The 23,491-nt window shown below is 50.0% G+C and overlaps 7 protein-coding genes across 7 annotated transcripts; 5 read left to right on the top strand and 2 right to left on the bottom strand.

Annotated features, from left to right (window-relative positions):
- Nucleotides 1–23: 23 nt before the first annotated feature.
- N7525_006081 (DDB1/RSE1 family protein) lies at nt 24–4,087 on the top strand (the record flags this gene model as incomplete). The annotated part of the gene is made up of 4 exons (XM_002564106.1): nt 24–267; nt 463–2,536; nt 2,721–4,005; nt 4,061–4,087. The coding sequence occupies 4 exons, from the start codon at nt 24–26 to the stop codon at nt 4,085–4,087; spliced, it is 3,630 nt and encodes a 1,209-aa protein (XP_002564152.1).
- A 1,872-nt stretch (nt 4,088–5,959) lies between these two features.
- On the top strand, nt 5,960–7,518 carry N7525_006080 (arrestin (or S-antigen), N-terminal domain protein; the record flags this gene model as incomplete). The annotated part of the gene is made up of 2 exons (XM_002564107.1): nt 5,960–6,167; nt 6,221–7,518. 2 exons carry the CDS (start codon nt 5,960–5,962, stop codon nt 7,516–7,518), a joined length of 1,506 nt encoding a protein of 501 aa, XP_002564153.1.
- A 973-nt stretch (nt 7,519–8,491) lies between these two features.
- Nucleotides 8,492–8,905, top strand: N7525_006079 (EthD domain-containing protein; the record flags this gene model as incomplete). The annotated part of the gene is made up of 1 exon (XM_002564108.1): nt 8,492–8,905. The coding sequence occupies one exon, from the start codon at nt 8,492–8,494 to the stop codon at nt 8,903–8,905; it is 414 nt and encodes a 137-aa protein (XP_002564154.1).
- A 1,294-nt stretch (nt 8,906–10,199) lies between these two features.
- N7525_006078 (glycoside hydrolase family 18 protein) lies at nt 10,200–11,822 on the top strand (the record flags this gene model as incomplete). Its single annotated transcript, XM_061213601.1, has 6 exons — nt 10,200–10,340; nt 10,465–10,839; nt 10,902–10,961; nt 11,011–11,080; nt 11,131–11,666; nt 11,721–11,822. The coding sequence occupies 6 exons, from the start codon at nt 10,200–10,202 to the stop codon at nt 11,820–11,822; spliced, it is 1,284 nt and encodes a 427-aa protein (XP_061070622.1).
- A 354-nt stretch (nt 11,823–12,176) lies between these two features.
- Nucleotides 12,177–14,866, bottom strand: N7525_006077 (sodium:solute symporter family protein; the record flags this gene model as incomplete). The annotated part of the gene is made up of 12 exons (XM_002564109.2): nt 12,177–12,422; nt 12,484–13,001; nt 13,064–13,382; nt 13,436–13,606; nt 13,662–13,712; nt 13,769–13,955; nt 14,011–14,094; nt 14,141–14,240; nt 14,297–14,483; nt 14,539–14,596; nt 14,647–14,710; nt 14,761–14,866. The coding sequence occupies 12 exons, from the start codon at nt 14,864–14,866 to the stop codon at nt 12,177–12,179; spliced, it is 2,091 nt and encodes a 696-aa protein (XP_002564155.2).
- Nucleotides 14,867–15,825: 959 nt separating this feature from the next.
- Nucleotides 15,826–17,699, top strand: N7525_006076 (LLM class flavin-dependent oxidoreductase; the record flags this gene model as incomplete). Its single annotated transcript, XM_002564110.1, has 8 exons — nt 15,826–15,898; nt 15,953–16,093; nt 16,155–16,365; nt 16,423–16,435; nt 16,498–16,557; nt 16,612–17,168; nt 17,231–17,408; nt 17,472–17,699. 8 exons carry the CDS (start codon nt 15,826–15,828, stop codon nt 17,697–17,699), a joined length of 1,461 nt encoding a protein of 486 aa, XP_002564156.1.
- A 172-nt stretch (nt 17,700–17,871) lies between these two features.
- Nucleotides 17,872–23,471, bottom strand: utp10 (snoRNA-binding rRNA-processing protein UTP10; the record flags this gene model as incomplete). The annotated part of the gene is made up of 4 exons (XM_002564111.2): nt 17,872–18,314; nt 18,377–18,518; nt 18,575–23,024; nt 23,095–23,471. The coding sequence occupies 4 exons, from the start codon at nt 23,469–23,471 to the stop codon at nt 17,872–17,874; spliced, it is 5,412 nt and encodes a 1,803-aa protein (XP_002564157.2).
- Nucleotides 23,472–23,491: the final 20 nt, after the last annotated feature.

Genomic DNA, 23,491 nt, shown 5'->3' with positions numbered 1-23,491 from the left:
AAACCGATACCTAGTCGCCCACCATGGCTACCACATCGCACATGTTTATGTACTCCCTGACGATTCAGCCCCCAACTGCCATCACACAGGCTATTTTGGGCCAATTTGCAGGTACCAGGGACCAGCAGATCGTCACCGCGTCAGGCTCGAAATTGACCATCCATCGGCCTGACCCGGCACAGGGCAAGATCACACCACTCTTCTCTCAGGATGTTTTCGGCATCATTCGCTCCCTCGCAGCTTTCCGCGTAGCTGGAAGCAGTAAAGGTACGTCGCTTTTTTTTTCCTACACCCTTCGTCTGCCCCTTTACGAGTACAACTTAGTGATTCTCCAAGCTTCCCGGGCAGCACGGTCCTCTTACGAACTGACCCTTTGAAGGAGGGTTCAGACCTGCCCTGGACAGCGACGTTGATACTCGCAATGCTTTATTATCAACGGACTGTGCTGAGTGAATCCAATAGATTACATCATCATCGGCTCCGACTCGGGTCGCATCACGATCGTTGAATATGTTCCATCCCAGAACCGCTTCAATCGCATCCATATGGAGACATTTGGAAAGTCTGGAGTTCGCCGCGTCGTGCCGGGTCAATACCTCGCGGTAGATCCAAAGGGACGTGCGTGTCTGATTGCTTCTGTGGAAAAGAACAAGCTGGTCTATGTTCTCAATCGCAACTCGCAGGCAGAACTTACCATCTCCTCACCACTGGAAGCCCACAAGCCCCAGAACTTGGTATTCGCCATGATCTGCTTGGACGTTGGCTACGACAACCCCGTTTTCGCTGCTCTCGAGGTGGACTACTCGGAAGCTGACCAGGATCCCACCGGTCAAGCGTATGAAGAAATCGAGAAGGTTTTGGTGTACTATGAGCTTGACCTCGGTTTGAACCACGTTGTCCGCAAGTGGTCTGACCCTGTCGACCGCACAGCATCCATGCTCTTCCAGGTACCCGGAGGAGATGATGGTCCCAGTGGTGTCTTGGTATGCGCGGAGGATAACGTTACCTACCGCCACTCTAACCAAGGTGCGTTCCGTGTGCCTATCCCGCGACGCAGCGGGGCCACCGAAAATCCTGAGCGCAAGCGATCGATTGTCTCGGGAGTCATGCACAAAATGAGAGGTGCTTTCTTCTTCCTTCTCCAAACAGAGGATGGTGATCTGTTCAAGTTGAACCTGGAAATGGTCGAAGACAAGCAGGGCAAACCCACCGGAGAAGTGAAGCGACTGACGATCAAATACTTTGATACGATTCCTGTATCAACGAACCTGCTGATCCTGAAGAGCGGTTTCCTCTATGCTGCCAGCGAATCTGGAAATCACAATTTCTACCAATTCGAAAAGCTTGGTGACGATCCCAGCGAGGCCTTCTTCTCTAGCGACTCATTCTCGGCTGATCCTTCTGTGCCCTTAACGCCGATCTACTTCCATCCTCGAGGCGCTGAAAATGTGAACCTCATGGAAAGCATGAACTCTTTGAGCCCTCTGATTGACAGCAAGATCCTCAATCTGAGTGAGGATGACGCACCTCAAATCTACACGATCTGTGGCTCCGGGGCGCGAAGCACATTCCGGACTCTAAAGCACGGACTTGAAGTTTCGGAGATTGTGGAGTCGGACCTTCAACAGGTGCCTTCGGCTGTATGGACAACCAAATTGACGCGAGGCGATGAGTTTCACACATACATCATTCTCTCCTTTGCAAATGGTACTCTAGTCCTGAGCATCGGCGAAATTGTCGAAGAAGTTTCAGACACAGGATTCCTTTCGTCGGCTCCAACTCTGGCAGTGCAACAACTTGGTGAGGATTCTTTGGTCCAAGTTCACCCTCGTGGCATTCGTCATATCCTTGCAGATCAGCGAGTCAATGAATGGCCCGCTCCACAGCATCGGTCTATCGTTGCAGCAGCCGCGAATGAACGTCAAGTTGCAGTCGCACTCAGCTCTGGTGAAATTGTCTACTTTGAAATGGACGCAGACGGAACACTAGCGGAGTATGACGAGCGACGACAGATGTCTGGTACTGTCACCTCATTGAGCATGGGAGAGGTTCCCGAGGGCCGCATGCGAAGCTCGTTCCTGGCTGTTGGATGTGATGACTCTACCGTCCGCATTCTCAGCTTGAATCCAGACTCGACTCTCGAGAACAAATCAGTTCAAGCATTGACATCTGCACCATCTGCCCTCCAAATTATGGCCATGGCTGACTCGAGCTCGGGAGGCACCACTCTTTATCTCCACATCGGTCTTTACTCTGGTGTCTACCTTCGTACTGTTTTGGACGAGGTGACCGGTGAGCTTTCGGACACTCGAACTCGCTTCATTGGTGCCAAGCCTGTGAAACTATCCCAGGTGTCCGTCAAGGGCCAAACCGCTGTTCTCGCGCTCAGCACCCGTCCCTGGCTGGGATACTCTGACGTCCAAACCAAGAGCTTCATGCTCACACCTCTGGACTACGTCGGACTAGAATGGGGATGGAATTTCTCCAGTGAGCAATGCGTGGAGGGCATGATCGGCATTCAAGGCCGCAGTCTACGGTATGTGATTTATCCCATCTTCAAATTTCCCCAAACCACTCCCCGATCATATGATGAGAAAATCAATCCGAACTTTTATGTGGATGAAACTATTAAAATTTCCAATTGTTCCTGCTGAGATCAACCACTTCTTATACCACGTTGAGACTGCCAATCGTTCTGGACTGGTACTAACTCTAAATAGGATCTTCACTGTCGAAAAATTGGACAACAACATGCTCCAAGAGTCCATCCCTCTCTCTTACACTCCTCGACGCTTTGTGAAGCATCCCGAACAACCCCTCTTCTACGTCATTGAATCTGACAACAATGTCCTATCTCCTGCCACCCGGCAGCGACTGATTGATGATTCTCAAGCTCAGAATGGCGAGGCTACAGACCTCCCCCCCGCAGACTTTGGATATCCCCGAGCCACTGGCCACTGGGCATCATGTATCCAGGTTGTGGAACCAATCACCACCAAATCCGTGATCTTCAATCTTGATCTTGAAGATAACGAGGCAGCAGTCAGCCTTGCCGCGGTATCTTTCTCTAGTCAAGATGATGAAACTTTCCTGGTTGTGGGAACCGCCAAGGATATGACCGTCAGCCCTCCCTCGTCCTCTTGTGGTTTCATCCATATCTATCGGTTCCAGGAAGATGGTCGTGAGTTGGAGTTCATCCACAAGACCCAAGTTGATGAGCCCCCTCTCGCTCTTCTTGGCTTCCAAGGCCGCCTCTTGGCAGGCATCGGCCCCATTCTTCGTGTGTACGATCTTGGCATGAAGCAACTACTGCGGAAATGTCAGGCACCGGTGGTCCCAAAGACCATTGTGGGCCTACAGACTCAAGGCAGTCGAATCATTGTCAGCGACGTCCGCGAGAGTGTCACCTACGTTGTCTACAAGTACCAGGACAATGTCTTGATTCCGTTCGCGGATGATTCCATCGCACGATGGACATCGAGCACAACTATGGTTGATTACGAGACGACTGCTGGCGGTGACAAGTTCGGAAACCTGTGGCTGGTCCGTTGCCCTAGTAAGGTCTCCGAACAGGCCGACGAGGATGGATCTGGGGCGCACCTCATTCATGAAAAGGGTTATCTCCATGGGACTCCGCACCGCCTCGAATTGATGGTTCACTTCTACGCGCAGGATATTCCCACTAGTCTGCACAAGACTCAATTAGTCGCTGGAGGCCGCGACATTGTGGTCTGGACTGGCTTCCAAGGCACAATCGGAATGTTTGTTCCCTTTGCCAGCCGTGAGGATGTCGATTTCTTCCAGCTTTTGGAGACACAGCTTGCTTCCCAGCAACCCCCTCTGGCTGGACGAGACCATTTGATGTACCGCGGTTACTATGCCCCTGTGAAGGGTGTTATTGATGGGGATCTTTGTGAAATGTATCTCCTGCTGCCTAATGATACGAAGTTGATGATTGCGGGCGAACTCGATCGATCCGTTCGCGAGATCGAGCGCAAGATTTCGGTAAGTCTGCAGATGTTCACCAGCGTGTATTTGTTAATCCACTAACATTTTCCAGGATATGCGAACAAGGGTGGCGTATTGATTTCTGATTGGTTGCGGCGTCCGCTGGCGTTCCTTGCTGTCCTGTACGGGCTTCAGATACCTACCTCTTTGTCAATGGATGACGATTGTGCGGCTTTGAACCGCGACTAATTTTCGATCGAAGCTGGAAGGCACTACATAAACCTCCCATTTCCTCTGGCTATCTTCAGCCGCGTAGATTCTCCCATGATGTCTCATGCCTCGCTCGGTCTGCCGTTCCCCCCTCGGCTAATCTTGAGCTGGATGCAGCCGGTCACTTTTAGTGCTGGCTTGTACGAGACAAGAAGAAGCGTGAAAACGCGTCGACGCTTTTTGAGTACGATTTGATCCGCAATGCACCACGGGTCTCCGTCGTAATTTATCAGTCGGGACAACCTTGTAAAGCTTTTATATATATTATAAGTCTGAAATGAGAACAAATCTATTCCAAATGTTTCTGTTAAACTGTTCATTATCTTGGGTTCTTCCCTTATTGGTGTAGCTATGTATGTAATATAGACTACACGGGAAACATAAATGTTCCTATGGATCTTTTAACATCAATTGATGTGAGAATAACCAACTACATGCCTGTTGATCCTCAATAATCTGATCTATCTCAATGACGATATTAGTTATGTTCAAGAGAACCTGATATTTAAATATGAAAAGCGCAACTTTTCCGACCAACCAGGATCACCTGACGATCGGTCTGCCGACTCCCTGCAACTTCTACTTTGGACACCGAAATCGAATTGCGCCATCCAAGTTCTTCGGTTTACTCCGACACTCCGACACTCCGGCACAGAAGGAAAAGACGACAAACTCGGGATATCAAAATTTCTCTCGGTTATGGCCGGAAATCTCTGGGGCCGAAACTAGGCCCGGGTCCCATTTCTTTTCCGCGGGAAAATTCATGTCCATGTGATATTGGAAACCTGAAGGTCCTCAAATATGACCAAAGAGCGTTACAAACGCAGAAAGCAAGTCAACGGGATATTGCTTTGAAATCGACCTCAAGTCATGATGAACAGATTTACAGATTTACAGATTTCCACGGCACAGCACGATGATTGGCCACCTTTACGAGCACGGCAGAAGCTCGGGCGCTCTGGGGGGAATGTGGACGGGTGGAGTCCAAAGGGCGTGCATGTCGGAGTAAGGCGCGCTCCACTTCTCCCCCTTGACCCATGGAGTTTGTCTTACGTTGAAGTCGACTGCTTGAGTTTGAGAATGTGCACAAGGTCTGAAAGAACTGGAAGACCTGGGAAAGAAGAAAAGCGCATCTCTAGAGACACGCCCTTCAAAGCCGTCTGCGCATCTACCAACGAATATCATGTGCGACCTTGAACTGAGGTCTGTTTTATGCACTTTGGCCAAGCGGAATGTCAATCCAAGGGCGTGCATGATCAGAACGGATCCTCGCGTCCGACCAATCACTCTCTCAACTCCGATGACTCTCTGGCTGGGCTTTCCCTATACTGTACTGTATACGGTTGCTCAGTTTCTAGATTTAGGGACATGTGGATGATGATGATGATCATGGTCGAAGTATAATATAGATGCGCCTTGTACATGACAAGGCTGTGAGTCACTCGTTGATTTCTAAGAACCTTGATATCCGATGAGGCAATCTGAAACCTTGTTCACATTGCTTGTTAGGGTTCCTCCACACTTGGTGTTGTGACTCCATTGCGGTTGTCAACGGCTCCACCGTTTACTACTTTTTTTTTCTTTTTTTTTCTTTAAGAACAATCTGATCTGGTCCCTATTCTATCTTTTTCCTTTATGATACTCCATCTTCTCCTGATTTTGACGTTGTCGGCTGCCATACTATTCCTGCGGTTCTCTGTAGGACGGGTCTTTATATTGTCTTTGCTTTTCCTGTGGAACAATGTCGACGGCAACTTCAATCATCAGCTCTGGCTCAGACAAGCTAGATGCTTGGACCCGACGATCACAGCCGAAGATCGAGATACATCTTGCAGGGCAAAAGCCAGGGCATGTCAACTCTTATACCACAGGAGAGAGTATTGATGGCAGCATAACTGTCACCGTTGACCATGAGACACGATTTGATGAAATTGAGATTGCTTTTGAAGGTACTTCCCATTCAAAGTCGGCCTATAAACAATGCTAATTCCTTAAAAAAAAGGTGTATCTCGAACTACAGTAGAACGGGCATCTTGCCCCGGCCGCACGGGATCACAACAAATGTTCCTCAAGCTGCGCCAGCCTATTGACGAGATGGAATATCCGACCCCTCGAGTGCTAGAGAGTGGCCGATCATATGAATACCCCTTCACATTCGTCGTCCCGGACTGCCTACTGCCCCAGGTCTGCACCCACGCCAAGAAGAATGCTCACATTCAACGATCCCACACTATGCTTCCGCCAACATTGGGTGATCCCATCCTTGCCAGCAATGGCAAGACATTACTAGATGACATGGCACCCAGCATGTCCCAGATTGCCTACACGGTTCGAGCATCTGTACTTCAGAAACAACTCACCGGCCATGGATTCGTGGCCATCGCCGCCATTGCCAAGAAAGTCCGGATCATCCCAACTGTCGAAGAAGAACCCCCCGTTGAAATTTCCGGGAGCCCATCTCTCTGCACGCGCAAAGAGAAGAGTGTCAAGCGCGGAACGTTGCGAGGCAAATTGGGACGGATTGTTGCTTCATCATCCCAGCCCAAACCCATTCAGTTGCTTCCTCTAGCCGGCGAGCCAACTGATACCGTGAGCACTGTGGCTACAGTGAACCTGCGATTCGATCCAGTCGGCGACGAGCAACCTCCCCCACTTGGAACAATGACCAGCAAACTGCGTGCCAACACATTCTTCAGTGCAGCCCCATGGGAAGACTTCCCTTCCACGACCGGCATGCCCTTCGCGCATATTGGATGTGGCCTTTACACAGAAAGCGTACCTCTAATGACTATGTGTGTCGCATCGGCCCAGTGGACAAAGCAATCGTCAGCCGCCGACTCGATGCGCCGCGACTCCACCGACTCATCATCATCATCCAATTCATCAACTGGCCCATCCTCGGCATTCTCCGGAGATACCTATTACACCGCATCAGTCGTTGTCCCGGTCACGTTGCCGAAGTCGAAAGCCTTCGTCCCGACTTTCCACTCCTGCTTGATGTCTCGCGTCTACGCCCTCGATCTCTGCTTGACATACCACACCCCGGCAGCCAATCTCATGACACCGACAATCTCCCTCCGTCTCCCAGTCCAGTTCACGAGCCAAGCAAAGTGTGCGGAACCCATAAAAACCACACTCGGTGTTACTGTCACACAGCAAGAGCTGGAAGAGTTCTTCCACCCACGCAATGTGACCTCTCCCACCGATTTTTCTACCCACACTCGTAGTGATGTGGTTGACGTGGGCCTTGCCCCGCCGGAGTACTCGGAAAGGTTGAGCGCTGTTAGAGCCAGCCGGTGAGTTATACGAGATGTGGACCTCATGATTCTCTCATTTGTTAATCGCCAACCAATACCCCTAATTCTGTTGGCCATGGAAAAGTCCTTTTGCACAGCGTTAAATGGTTATGACTTTATTTGCATTTTCGTTTCGATTATACCCTACTGTTCACATAAACCCCATTTTTCTTATGTCGATTATATGCTCTTAGATTTCGTCCTTTTCTCTTTAATTCATTTGTTTCACACGAACACGGTTGATAGACCTAGCCTTGAGTCCTGATTTCTTGCCTTCCCTGCGTATATACTTCATTAAGCCCACCTCCAGCATAGAGAACTGCCATGCGAGGAACCAGAAAGGCCCTCTGTCAAATTGGTATGATATCGCATAAACACTGTGTCCCTTCGAGTTCTCTTTTTTGAAGCGAAGGCACTACAGTAATAGAGATCGTCGTCATCAACGGCTGACATCTTTCAACATACCTTATGAGGACTATCTGTCTCTTGTCGTTTGGTAGGTCAAGTCGACGGATTTGTATATCCACTCATTGGTCTTGACAACAATGGACCCTCTCAAGTCCGGACCTCCATCAATTCCAAGAGCATGACTTGGAGAGCAAAATAGGGAGAGGTCTTAGCTTTAAGATCACAGAGGAGTTTGAATCTCAGCTTCAAAGCATAAATGAACCATTCGAGGACAGCTTTCAGATATATGATCCGGAACACTTGATCAATTATCGAAAATGGAAATAGAACCGAGGAATTATATCTTACACAAGCCAGTGAATTTTAGAAAATACTACGCCATATTCCCCCGCATATTCCACGTTGCACTGCTTCTAAGGTACGAAGTAAGGACCGAAGTAAAACCCCCCGAGAGATAACCGGTTCATTCTAGTATATTTCAATCTTCAATCATTTAACATTCGAAATAACCCGGCATATTCAAACCAGACTCTCAATTAAGTTTATCTACCACCGTTTGCGATTTCAAGATGCCTGTCAAGATGTTGGTCTTTCTTTACCGCAACCCTCGCCTATCACCGGAAGAATTCAAGAAGTACTACGAGGCACACGTTAAACTCGTCAAGAAGCTAGCTGGCGGGGATTTCCCTCTTTCTCACCATCGGAACTATATCGCCCGCACTACAGTTGAAATCCCCCCGGATGACTCCACCGCACGCAACGCCTTCACCCCGGCTACTATACTGCGCGGGCGACAGCCAGACTTCGATTTTGACGCCTACGCCGAACTTACTTTCGCGGATCAGGCTGCCTACCAGGCATTTGCAGCCAAGATATATGCCCCGGATGCCGCCGCCCAGATAACCGCTGACGAGGATAAATTTCTCGATCGGTTGAAGCAAGGAGTTGTCTTGGTTGGGGAGGTGAGAGTTACTGTGAGATGAGGTACTTTGACCGGAGCTGTTCGGAGCTGTTGGGAGCCTCATCGGACTTGTTGCGACGCATGTTGGGAATTTAGGTGTGATTGTGAGGCATACATTTGAATGTAGTATCTTTCGATTTGGGGGATATTCCCCCAAGAATCTAGCATATGCTCAATAATACTCTGGTAGTCAAGTCTGAGTCAATGCTCAACACCACTAGTCATCGGCGATCTACACTCGGTCACATCTGAACATCCCAAAATCGCAAAAGGACCAGATGTATAAAACCAAGCCACGTGAGGAACTCCCTCTTGGCCCGATCTTGGTCCGATCATGAGATCGTAAGCTCAGTGGCTTAACTCTTGGACCTATCCTCGATATGTTCCAGCAAGGCACATGCTCCAGTCGCATGGCCTGAGTGTTACATTGGCATCAGGGACCGTTCCTGCAGCCCGATCAACCCGGCACATTAATATGTGTCAGGCTGCATATCCTTTCGACCCTAAATCATAACTTTAAATACTATAAACCGGTTTATTTGCTTGATATCATCACTTAGTTACATTCATTAAGATGGGGTTTACTGTAGGACTCGTATCCAGGACGAGGGGAGGATGCTGCAGCGCCCAAAGATAATGCTCCTGGATGCGAACAGCTCGAAATGTCCCGGACCGAATTCCTCCATACTGACTGTGTATGAGTAATGGATTTCATATGACAATGTCACCCATCCGCAGGAGTCTTCCTAGCTGATTACCCGGGGAATCTTTAACCCCCACGAGGACAGATAGTCGCATTGTCACAAAAGGATCAACCCGCAATTTCAGAATGTTACACTTGGGTGGCATGGGCATGCAGATCTACCTAGCAAAGACACCCTTAGTACAAAGTAGATATCATATTAGAATCTTCACAGTGTGGAGAGGATGACTGTGGCGCTGCTCAGCCCGCCGCCAATCTCTATAGGAAACACATAACCCTCATATTCGCCATGTGAATCGCCGATTTTCTAACTTGCTGAATGTAACAATCGTAGAACTGCATTGATTCCTCCGACATCAAGGCTGAAGCGAGGTGGTATCAGTCAAGTCACCCTCTAGGTAGCAGGGTACCTACTGCCTATCTGTATTGTAGGCAAACGGACTGAATGGACAATTACTATTCTCCGACATCTCAATACTCCGCGGAGGAAACCATTTGTTTGACAACGTCGACTACAAATAGTGAGATCATTCCCCTCATCCTCGAACTCAACAACCTTCAACCTCGCAGGCCCGAGACACCAAGAAAAACCATCTTGACACACTCCTTCATCATGCAGCTTTTCATTCCTTTTCTTCTAGGCCTGAGCTGGCTCGCCAACGCTGCCTACATTCCCGCCCTGAGCACCAACAGCACTGAGATTGCATCTCGTGATGTTGGCGGGTACCGCTCGGTGGCATACTATGTGAACTGGGTAAGTTCAGACCATATCCATCCATGGATGGATAATACTTATATAACCGCCTACCTACTTAGATAGGCGGGCATATAAAACGTCATCCAAACATCCAAGGAAGTCACGCTAATCAGACTATCAGGCCATTTACGGTCGTAACTTCCAACCCCAGGACCTTCCCGTTGAGCGACTGACTCACGTGCTCTATGCATTTGCCAATATTCGCGCTGGCACAGGCGAGGTTTACCTATCGGACTCCTGGGCTGACACTGACAAGCATTACCCCACCGATTCTTGGAATGATTCCGGAAACAATGTCTATGGCTGTGTTAAGCAGCTGTTCCTACTCAAGAAGAACAACAAGAACCTCAAGGTCCTTCTGTCGATTGGGGGCTGGACCTATTCCCCCAGCTTTGTCTCTGCCTTTGACACTGAGGGTGGACGACAGAAGTTTGCTGATTCTGCCGTGGACCTGCTGAAGAACCTTGGCTTCGATGGTATTGATGTTGACTATGAGGTAAGTCTTCAACCGTTTCAAGGTTGCGATCTGCTAGTTGCTGATTCTTACGAATAATGTAGTATCCTGCTACTGATGACCAGGCGGACAAGTTTGTCGATGCACTCCGACGACTTCGTCAGGTACGTGATCCTGACGAATATCCCATGAGCCCTGGCTAATTAAAACCAGGCTTTGGATTCCTACAGCTCGGCCAACGCCGGAGGCTATCATTTCCTGCTAACTGCCGCATCCCCTGCCGGTAAGGTTTGTCTTCATCGCTAGAATACCCGTCGGCTGACAAAGTCCCAGGCCCAGCCAAGTACCGCCAAGAACGTCTGAAGGAGATGGACCGGTATCTCGATTTCTGGAATCTCATGGCTTACGACTACTCTGGTAGCTGGGACAAAGTTGCTGGCCACAATGCCAACCTCCACGCGTCGACCGACAACCCGTCCAGCACTCCATTTAACACGGATCAAGCAGTCGACTACTACACCTCGGAAGGCGTAGCCGCCAACAAGATCGTGCTGGGCATGCCCCTGTACGGCCGAGCCTTCACCAATACCGACGGCCCCGGAAAGCCCTACAATGGTGTTGGAGAAGGCACATGGGAGAACGGCGTGTGGGACTACAAGGGCCTTCCACTGACCGATTGCGCGGTGACAGTCTTGGATCAAGTAGGTGCAAGCTACTGCTACAACCAAGGAAGCCGACTGTTTGTCAGCTATGATACACCGGAGATTGCACGCATGAAGGCGCAGTACATCCAGTCCCGCGGCCTGGGCGGTGGAATGTGGTGGGAGAGCAGCTCTGACAAAACTGGCGGGGACAGTTTGATTACAACTGTATGTTAGGTTCTGGATTTGTTGTACATGTTATACTTTTACTGACACACACAGGTTGTTGATACCCTTGGAGGTGTCGGCGCTTTGGAGCAGAGCAGCAACCAGCTGCAGTACCCTCACTCCAAGTACATTAACTTGAAGAACGGCTTCCCTTAGATTATCATTTTTTGGCTGTCAATATTGCAAGATTGGAAATATCTCGCTGACATATGGATTCGAACATTTATGGCTGTTACGTGATGCGGGCATAATCCCGATCAGCCTTGATGGGTGATGGGATGTGCGCCGCTTGCTTTTGCATCTATGTCGTACACGATCTATGAACTGGAAAAATCAAAAATACGATTAAGATCGAACATCGGTTGAATTGTATGTGTAGCCCAGATATAGTCCATATAAAATGGCAATTAGGAGCGTAGAATAGTGAAATCATATACGGAAGACCAAAGTCCACGAATATCGTGGCGTGAAACCAATCATCTCAGTCTCGATCCAAGTCCGCAAAATTATTCAAGACTTGTTCTCTTGAGGCTCTCCTGCGTGAGAAACATCGCTGACAGACCCAACAGACGGAGAACTACTTCCTCCTTTGCCATCTTTACTACTCCCAGTACCCTCGACAATCTTATGCTGTCTCAGCCCCCGATAAACATCGCGAATCTGCGCGACACCACCATCAAAGATCGGATAAAAGATAGCAACCAGCGTACTGAGCCAGAGCCAGACGATAGCGACAACGACCCAGGCAATATAGAACTGAAAGGACAGTCAGTCAACCAAAACACCGAAAGTTCCAAGCCCAAGTGCTAACACATACCTTCTTCCCAAAGATATAACCAGATCCATACATAGGCAACGGCCAGATAACCCAATGTCCCAAGAAGGTCGCCACAGCCCAAAAAGCCGCGATGCGACCCCACCGTTTCAGCTCTTTCTGGTCACCGGAACCCCTGCCTCCGTCCTCAACACTACCATCATCTCCACGAGAAGAAGCCTGGTGACGATGCGCAGTCGTCAAATCACTATCCAATTTCTCAAGCGACAGTTTGACCTTTTTGAAGTCATCCCAGTCATAATCCTGCGGACGCACAAGCGTAATCAAAACCGAGTACACAATGGGCGAGAGACAAGAAGCGACTGTCCCATATACACAAGGGAGGACTTCACCCGTCGACGCTACGGAAACTTCACCGCCAAAATGCGAGGCAGTCCCGAGCCATACAGCCATACCTGTAGCGAGACCAAGGACCGGAGAGAGGATCGCGGCAGCTTTACTTTGACGGCGCCAGAGGATGGTGAAGATCATTGGGAAGATTCCGGGACATGTGACCACGCCTAAGGAGGAAGGAGGAGAATATTGTTAGTTCGAGATAGAGAGCAAGTTGGAGAAGACGTACCAAGCATATACAGTGTCCAGCCTAGATTGATACCGACGTAATGTAGCATGGTACTAAAAGCAGCGGAGAAAACAGCGAAGAAAATCACACCGAAGTGGCTAGCGCGGATCAGATCGCGGTCTGTGGCCTTCTTCTTGAAGTACTCGCGGTACACATCGAAGCTGAGGATCGAGCTGACGGCGATGACCTGCGCGGAGAGAGTTGATGTACACGCCATGAAGGTTATCAGCAGGACTGCTGCTGCGCCGCCTTTACCGGCGATAGTGATTGCCGCGTATGGGAGGACGAGGCCATTGCTGACTTCTGTAGTTGTCATTCTCTGGTTTGATGTGTTAGTGGGATTTGTGGGATTTGGAGAGGTACAGTGCATACCCTTGGGAATGTGGGGAATGTTGGAGTGTTCTCGAGTCCTAGGGCAACGGAGCTCATTACTGTTCCTAGACCCCATGGGATGGCGAAGTAGGCGATGCCTCCAATTGTATAGCCAGGTACTACTGCTGCTGCGGAGGCTGAGAAGGCTTTTATGAAGTAGCTTGTGTCCATCTATAGGGGGTTAGAATGGGATAGCGGTGGGATATATAGGTAGTGTTCTGCTTACAACAACCAAACCGAAGTTTCCAAGAGTGTGAAGGATTCCGAAAAGGATTGCCTGGAATATTGTTAGTCTATTGTCCGGTAAAGCTAGTTCATTTCTTTTGCTCTCACACTCTTCGATGTCATTGTCAAATATGTCCCATCTTGATTACCAGAGACCGGGTGTCGTTGCGCCGCTGCTTGAACGAGGTCGAACAGTTCACCCACAGAGCCAATCTGGTTAGTTGAGAAAGCCTTGACGGAGAAATAGCAAGCAATGATCATGATTATAGCGGTGTGAAAATAATCGGTGAGGAAACTGCATAGCAGGCTTAGATGTCTTGGACTTCCGAGGTTGAAGGAAGAGCACTTACGTTGCTTTGATCCCACCAACAAATGTGTAGAGCGTGACTCCGACCGGCAGCAGAAATGTTGCAGCGATAATATGCATCCCAGTGCTGAGTTCGTTAGCCAGAGAATCCCAATAGACTGAGAGAACCTTACACAGCAGTGATTACTGCAGCGGCACCGAGAAGCATATTGGCACAGGCGAAGATATTGTTCACCAGACAGAGTATCATGAACACAATGTGTGCCACATGTCCTATACCACGAAATGGAATCAGAAAATGACCAGACCAGAGACGAAAGAGTACCTACCATATCGAATCCGAACAACCTCCAGCGAAGTATGCGCTTCCGGGATTTTTCGCTTGCAGGATATTCCCAAGAGCGCGAAGAACACAATCATTGGACTGCAGCCAGCTGCAAACCAGAATGGACCGGCTACACCATAGTCGTAGCCGACAAAAGATGAGCCGAGCAAAGCGGTTGACCAAAGCCAAGACTGAAAAGAGTCGTTTGTCAGTTGGTATTCAAGCGGTTGAGGGAGAGTAACTGACCGATATCACAGCTGAGGCGGTTAGACCTGTGCGAACAGTTCGATTTGCTGTCATGAACCTGTTTTCCGGATTAGTATTGGAGGAATATCGGTGGAAAGGGTTGGATACATTTCAGTCTTTTCGTTGTCCTCTCCAGTGGTTCTCTTCAAGACTTTCGTGATAAGCATCATCACTATTCGGTGTTAGCTGGGAATATCGTAAGAGTATATTTGAAGTACTCACCCAAAGCAATAATCACACCGATAACAACAACGACAACGTACCCAACCGCCTGTGATAAAGGTGGCTGGACAGAGGAAATGCCATCGCGCGCATGTAAGCTCGACATTTTTTTAAGTCTAAGAGCCTAGTCAGAGAGAATAACCGAGAATAAATGTGCTGTTTCCACCTATTAATAGGGCGTAGGGTTGAATATGTACGGAGCAAAGAGAGAAGGATAATAGCCCCAGTAGTGATACCGAGTACATGGAACGGGGACCATGTACGCTTAAATGATGTTTCATTTGACTAACTAATGTACCAAGTCCCTGGACAGGGATGAGATTCAAGGCACATGTCTGTGGAATAACTGATATAGGGTCCACAATGGCTTGATTTGTGTCTGCGATGAGGTGCTTTTTCACGAGATTGGCGCGGCCGAAGGATTGTTTAGGTTGAAGTAGGGATATACTGGACGAGATAATACTCGGTATATCACAAGCGTACATTATTTAATTATTAGTGAAATAAGAACATAGATTGGAACGGGTCTATCCTCGTATATTTTATAGAAGGAAAGGAGAGACAGATATTCAAGTTTAACCGTCGCAGAAGCTAAACACCCAAAGTAAATATTGACAATTCAACCTTGGAAGTGATTTAATTCCCTAAAATTGAGTACATCACAAACTTCGATCTTCTCCCAATGCCCAATAGAGATATTGCGAATTCGTAAGAATATGGTCCGGGGGAACGGGGGAGCCTCCGCGTAATCACATCACTTCATCTTGTATATCGATAGTCAATAGATTAGTATATCTCTCGGGCGAGAGCAAGATATACCAGGAACTAGCTTGTATGCCGAGTATAATTGCTTTTTGGCGAATTAAAATGGCCTTTCGCGATATTCGGCACGCCATCGCGGCCCACTGTGATGCTATACCAAGTGCACAGTGACGCACGCGGGGTTCTTTTTTTTTGGATTTGGATTTGGATAATTTCAATAACTGGATATAAAGGAATATGACCCCTCGTTTCTAGCTGGGGAAGGATAGTATTGTTTCTTTACTTCTAGCTTGCAATCCTAAAATGTCTAACACTCAAGCATCAGATGCGACTAAGCCTCGCAAGTCGCTCATCCTCAATGCCTTTGTGGAAATGTGTACGTCGAAGGCCATCTAACATGTGAAACCCCAATCTCTAACATTATTAACAGGCAGCGGCCATCAATCGCCAGGACTATGGCGCCACCCCGAAGATGAGTCGCATCGATTCAATGATGTCGACCACTGGGTCGAGCTGGCACAACTACTCGAGTCCGCCAAGTTCCATGGCATTTTTATCGCAGATGTTCTCGGTAAGTAGACCGAGTGTAGTTGCATTCCAGTGGAGAAGTCTGACAAGAGTCCTTTCTCCAGGAGGATACGATGTCTATAAAGGACCCAGAAACCTCGATCCCGCAGTTGTCTCCGGTGCTCAGTGGCCAGTGAATGAGCCATTGGCTGTTGTCCCCGCGATGGCGGCAGCTACGAAGAATATTGGATTTGGAGTGACGGTCACGACAAGCTACGAGCAGCCGTATCATCTTGCGAGGCGACTATCTACTGTCGACCATCTTACCAAAGGACGGTATGTCAATCTAGTAACGGTTGGGAGAACAAGTCGCTGATTAAAGTCGCCTGATAGTCTGGGGTGGAATGTGAGTAGCACGCTTACCTCCAAGAGCATGACTTTGAAAGAAATACATACTAACAATCTCAGGTCGTAACAGGCTACCTCGATTCCGCCGCCCGCAATATGGGCCAAGCCGAGCAGCTACATGTAAAGCCTCATCTTCCACATCCATATGTCTATAGCCCACTAACAAAAGCCTAGCACGACGACCGCTACCTCCTTGCCGAAGAGTACATAAAAGTAACCTACAAGCTGTGGGAGTCCTCCTGGCGCCAAGACGCCGTAACGCTCGACCGCGAGCGCGGTATCTACACCGACCCGGCAGGTGTTCGACAAATCAACCACGTTGGCAAATACTTCAACGTCCCCGGGCCCCATCTCTGCCAGCCCAGCCCACAGCGCACGCCGGTCATCCTCCAAGCCGGCACCTCAAAAGCAGGCAAAACCTTCGCCGCGCAACATGCGGAGGCTATCTTCGTGGCGGGCCACAGCCCGGCCGTGGTAGCGAAGAACGTGAAGGAGATTCGGGAGCTTGCACAGAGCGAGTACGGGCGTGATCCGCAGAGTATCAAGTTCCTCGCACTTCTTTGCCCTATCCTCGGCAAGACTGAGGAAGAGGCTGTGGAGAAGTTCAAGTATTTCCGCAGTCTGGGATCCATTGATGGTGCACTTGCGCTGTTTGGTGGGTGGACGGGGATTGATTTGGATAAGTATGGAGATGATGAGGAGCTGCGACATGTTGAGAGTAATGCTATTCGGTATGTGACAATGCTTCCCTTCCTTTTCTTTCTGAGCATGACTGACTCGCACTTCTGTATAGCTCTGCTGTCGAGGGCTGGTCCAAGGCAACCCCTGAAGTGGCTAAATGGACAAAGGCCACTGTCGGTCAACATATCACCGTCGGAGGGCTGGGTGCCACTCCTGTCGGTACAGCTGCTCAAGTTGCTGATAACATGGAGCGATGGGTACAAGAAGCCGACGTGGATGGGTTTAACCTGGTAAGTTTGTATTTCCTGAATTATGCCATTGTATCTGGAGCCGTTTGATAACATTATTCTCAGGCATACGCAATCAAGCCGGGCTCTTTCAAGGATATCATTGATCTCCTTATTCCCGAGCTCCGCAAGCGAGGCCTGTTCTGGGATGACTATGCTGTGCCCAAGGGAACCTACCGTGAGAACCTATATACACAGCCTGGCCAGTCCGGACCACGCGCAGACCACCCTGCCTCCAAGTACAGGTGGAATGCCGGTGTGGATGCTGCAGAGGCCGTCATTCCGGATAACTGAATGTTATACTTGCATCAATTGTACAATTTTGAAATGCAATGACATTCAACAAATAATTAGAACAATCAATTTTTAGACAGACTATCCGTAGACTACCTGTAAGGCCTGCACAGGACCTGTTCTATGGACGCCAAGAAAATGCAAATTTTGTACACAATCATAAACCAAAGCTCTAAGTCAACATATCATCGAGACGCTCACCAAGCACCTTCTCAATCTGCTTAACCCATTTGCGGACTTCTCTCTCAACACTCTCATCCTCATCTTCCATGAGCTCACTGATATAAGGCAGCATCTCCGGTAGAAGTGCCAGCCACTCTTCACCAAGCTGCTCCGTAAGAGCCTGTTCGGTCTTGAGGGCTGCGAGACGGGTGTGGGGGCTGTCGCCACCAGCGGACCGGGCATTCGGCGCAGAGGAGGGGCGGAGGTATTTCATCAGGGCGGAGTTCAGCTCCTTATGGTTATCGGTAGAGTCGGCGGCGATGGCCAGTTCCGTGATCGTGGGCACGACGTCGGCAATGACCATGTTCGACGTGGTCGTGCTGGTTGCGTGGCCCAGTTGGGCGATCAGGGGACCGGAAATGCTGGCGAGGTGGGAGGGGCTCTGCCAGAATTCTGCAGTGGATGTTAGTGGCAGTAATCAGCCAAGGGGGGGCTGGGTCAGAGAGGAAACGTACCATCCTGGTCATGCTCGAAGGACTTGCGGAGCATACGAAGGGCAGCCAACCACAGGGACTTCTGGGTCTTGGAGGGACCCGACGTGTTCAGGACACTGACAACGTTCTCCAAGACATAGCTGGAGTACCCGGTGACAATTGACTGAAGAAGTATTAGTGACAAAGATCAATGTAAAAAAGAATTCTGCGGAAACATACCTGGAGAGTACCAAAGAAGACCTCGAGGAACTTGTAGAAAGTCGTGAGGCGTGAAATCCGAGCCTGTTCGTCCTGGGAGGAGCCAGTGGTGGCCCACTCAACGAACTTAAGGAAGATGGGCCGGAACGTGCTGTCATTCAGCTTGTAGATCATCTTGATGGTAACGTCGTTAAGCGCCGCTTCAGCCTCATCAATAGCAGTTGACTCGAAGATAGCCTTATCGCCAAGAGCAATCTGTTCACGGCGCAGATCGAACGCCTTGAAGAGAATCTTTGTAAGCACACCAATGTTCTTAGCAATAGTCGACTTGGGGTGCTTGTCCACAGCGATTGTGACAACTTCCAAGATTTCGTTCACAGCAATTGGACCAGCCTGGATGGCGTGTTGCCAATTGCGATCAACAGCGCCGAGAGTTGCGCCCACATCCGCTTTGCGGGCCATCAACCGCAGGCACTCCTGGCGGCTTTCATCACTGCTCTCCTCGATGTCCGCGTTAGCAGACTCGAAGGACAGGAGCAGCATCTTGTCCAGATGGCCAGCTGAGATCATGAATGGCAGGTGAACGAAGAGGGCAGAGAAGAGGGCGAAGACGGCGTCGTGGAGTCGCGAGTTCTCCTTGCCTGAAACCAAACTCAACTCGAGCAGTCCCAATGAACGCTTGAGTGTGTCAGGAAGGGCAGGAATCATGGCCTGACCCAGCACCTCGGCCATAGAGGCCAGGCACAGGACACCCATGTAACGGATGCGGTCATCCGATTGGCCGAGGCAAGATTCACTGGCAACCACTCTGGCCGCAGCAATGACCTTGGACGGGTCCTTACGGCCGTACTTGTCGGTGATGCGGTCAATGCAAGAAACAGCAGCATGCTTGAGCAAGATATCCGGGGACGACTCGACAATGCCAACCAGGGTAGGCAGGAAGTCGAGGACACGGATCTGCGACAGGTTGTCGCGCTCGGGGTTCTGGCGGAGGCGGGTTTCCAGCAAACGAAGCACCTTGCGTCGAAGCTCGTCATTAGGACCCTGGAGAAGAACCTCAATGGTATCGAGGAAGTCAACCAGAGACAGGGTGCTGAACAGAGAGCCGAGGACCTCACCACAAGCCTGGTTAACGGGCTTCATACTCTGCACAGCCTCGCCGATGCTCAGAACCTGCGTCAGGACTCGGGAGAAGCAAGCGCGGGACTGGTCAGCAACCTGGTCGTCCGACTCGAAGGCTGTCTCAAGCTTAGACTTGAGAGAAGAGTGCTTGAACAAGTGAGCAAGGTCACGCAGGAGGTCGACGCAGATGCTCTGGGCGTCGCGTCCATCATCACTACCAATTCCAAGAAGGACCTGCGAGATACCTGGCTTGGGTTTGAGAGAATCGCTGACCAAGTTCAAGTACTTGCTGTAGGTGGTAAGCTCCACGACTGGTGTAGTATCCGAAACCAAACCTGTCATTAGAGTGAGGACATCCTTGTCGGCAGAGTATCGGTTAGCGAGCATTGCCAGGACAGCAAACAAGAACTCTTGCGTTCCAAGCTTGCTGATCAAGGCATGGAAGAGTCTCAGACGGCGATGCGAAGGGATGTGCTCGAAGGCTGCGGTGAAACTGAGCAACAACTCGGACGTTCCAGAGACAACATCCCTCTTCTGGTTACGTAGGGATTGGATGAGGGCAGGAACAACCTGGTCGATAGTTTGGTCAATGACCGAAACAGAGTAGTCATCATCCTTGCGCAGAACGCTGCTGCCCATGAAAGTGAAGATCGGCATAACACTGTGGAGAACCAATTCCGGCGCGATGACGGACAAACTTCCCACGAGAAGAAGAGCCCCGTTCTGAACCTGCGGGCTGTCTGTCGTCCGCACGCAGTCCACCACCAGGTCGGCCCTGATGACGGATGTATCGAACTTCGGCTTAGCAGATCCTTTAGATGTGTTGACGATAGCCAGGAGACTCCCCAAAGTCAAACTGAGGAGATAACTCATGCCAGACTGGATCTGAGACTTGAAGTGATGAAGAGCAGCGAGAGTCTGGAACAATCCATCTACAAGCTCGGGGTGTGTTTCTGGGGAGGAGCTATCCACAATCTCCAAGATGAAAGTCATCTTGTCCATCAACTTGCTAAGCTCTGCCTCGTCCTTGACTGTCATCGCAACCATGTTGTTCTGGCTAGTACGTCTGCGCTTCGGCGCAGGGCCAACAGACTCAACATCGGTGATAGATACGGGGATCTTTTGGACAAATTGCTGAAGGACAACACCGGGGAGCTCGACAGTGCGAAGAACGTCTCGGCAGTTGTTTGCGAGAGAAGCAGTATTGGCCGAACCCGAAAGGGAGATATCGAGCAACTTCTCGGATGCGGCCAACTTGCGGTCTTCGGGAATCTTAGCCCAGATGTGTTTGATTTGGCCAAAGCAAGCCGCAACAAAGGATGGGCGCAAGTTGTCACCAGAGCTTGCATTGGAGAGGAGGACATCAACGGCGTCCTTGTCTTTGGATGTGACAATAGCAGCAATCAAATTCTCCGTCTCAGATGCCACAATGCGCTCTTTGCCACAAATTTCCTCGACTTCCCTCTCGTTCAAGCGACGCCAATCCTCTAGTACCGGGAGAAGCTCACTCGTCAGGGTTGCCGTAGAGACCTTCTCCACGCTGTTGATCAACCTTAACAAGCTAGTCTTCGGTGCGAAAACTGGCATATTGACAACATGGGAGCAGATGAAAGCGAACAGGCTAAGACGGAGAGACTTCTTGAGTTCGGTGGCACCCGAAGTTTCGGACAGGACGTTGCCCCGTAGGGTAGCTTCCACCGTTCTACGAACATGGTTAGAGTCAAGGATAGACTCCTCCAACCCTGGAAGCAATGCCCGCTCCAGGACCTTTTGCGCATCCTTAGTGGTGAGCCATGCAACACCAGTGGATTGCTTGCCCTTGCCGTAGATCGTGTCGTGAGCCCATGGCTTCGAGCTGTCACCGCCATTATTCTTTTTGTACAAAAATCCGATAATAGCCAAGACGCCAGCGGTCTCACGGCGAATCCGTTCGGAAGGATCGGAGAGGGCCACAAACAGGAATGGCAGGAGTGCCTGAGGATCAAAGTCTGCAGGTGCCGATGAAAGAACAGATGACACGACGTTCAAAGCCGCAATCTTCGTTCCGATGGGGTAGTGGCCAACAAGGACTCTGATAAAGAATGACAAATATTGAGGGGCCTTGGTCGCCTGGGACTTGCCTAAGATTGGCAAAGTAGTGAAACGCTCCAGATTGTCCTCGGAGTCCACCGCCAAGGCGAAAACGCGTACAAGGTTATCAAATTCGATGATCGACTGTCTGGAGAGGAACGAGCGTGGGAACAAGGACTCTTTGACCAAAGTCTCCAGAGCTGGAGTAAAGGCGTCCACCTGTGGCTGATCGTCCGCATCGATCATATCCACATCTTCGATGGCCTGTGCCACAACGGGGGCCTCGACAACAGTTTGAAGGTTGTGTTCCAGCGCCGAGATGTTGAACGAAGATCCAGTCAAAGTCCTCTGGAAAATGGGTTGGAGGGTTTCCGACCGGTTGAATCCTTGGACCAATTCAGCGAGCTGGGTCTGGGCATCCAAGGACATTCCTCGGGTCTCATCTGCATTAGAAGCTGCTTCGAGCACGAGGCTCATAGCCTTGGCGATTTCGTTCTCGCCAAGCATCTTGCGCTCAAAGATGGAGGCCAGAATTGCGAGGCGGGCATTGTCTTGCTTGTCAAGATCAGTCAAGCAGCCGGCAATGATCCCAAGTAGCAGATTAGATGTCTGATATTGCGGTGCGATTTCAGAAAGCTGGGCGATGGGATTTTCAAGGCGCACAATACCCTTGAAGACCTTTTTCGGGACTGCAACAGCAGGCTTCTGCTGTGCAAGGACCGAAAGGCAAATCAGACCAGATATCTTTGTATCTTCTGTCCAAGAACCCACAACACTCTCCATTAGACCATCGATAACTTCGTTCGATAGGAAGGCCTTCTGTGCCAGGACAACACAGATCATATAGCAGCCAACGATCAATTCGGACACCTTTTTCATTGTGAAAGCGTTACTGAGTACCGGTAAAATCCGCAAAAGGATATCTTCATGCTTTTGCTTCTCGGCCTCTCTTCTCCCTGAGCGAGCACCATCCAACATTGTTGCGATTGCCTCTGTAACAACTCCGGCCCAAAATGCAAGTAGTGCATGGCTTTGGGCCTGCTGCCTACAGACTTTAAGGACATATTCGTTGAATTCGGAAAAGAAAGCCTTGTTCGTCGCTGCGCTGTGAACAAGTGGGTGTCTTGGCGGATTGATGAGACCGTTCTTGTATGGAGCGAGAACTTTGAATGCCGGCGTGAGAGTTGCCGGAAGAATGGATAGAAGGTTCAGAAAGAGTGGTGTCGTGTGATACGGTAAGAACGTCAATAATACGGCTGTCGTATTGAACTCGTGGATCCTGCCATACAAGTCAGCAACCACGTCTCGCGATCTCACGATCTGCGCTCCACCTCGCGGATGTCCCTCACCTGAATCTTCTCACAAGCCAGTCCACAGCCTTGACTGCGGGACTCAACTGTAGCCTTCCGCTAACCAGAGCCAGGAAAGCTTCAACCGCAGTATCTAACTCCTTGTTCTGAAGGACGTTCATCTGACTGCGGTCCTCCGCTTTGCTCTGCTCACTGAAGATCGTGCGATCAAACTCGGCAAACCGGGGGTCCAACGAGCATAATTCCCGGAACCCATCATAACAAATATCATAGATCGCATCAAAGTCCTGAGTGCCGGCGACCTTTGGATCAAAAATAAGTGACTGTGAGTGTGAAACCCGTTGCGCCTTGAGGTCAAGCTCATGTGTCGATTTGGCCGCAATTTGCGACAGCTGCGCGGCGAGAGACGAAGCCATTGTGAAGTCTCTTTTGGCGG

This window comes from Penicillium rubens, assembly GCF_028828025.1.
Source record: "Penicillium rubens strain IBT 27055 chromosome Unknown utg000002l_segment0_segment0, whole genome shotgun sequence".
Taxonomy (NCBI): Eukaryota; Fungi; Ascomycota; class Eurotiomycetes; order Eurotiales; family Aspergillaceae; genus Penicillium; species Penicillium rubens.
Note: the sequence above shows the minus strand (reverse complement) of the source record. Positions and strands in the feature narration are given on the sequence as shown.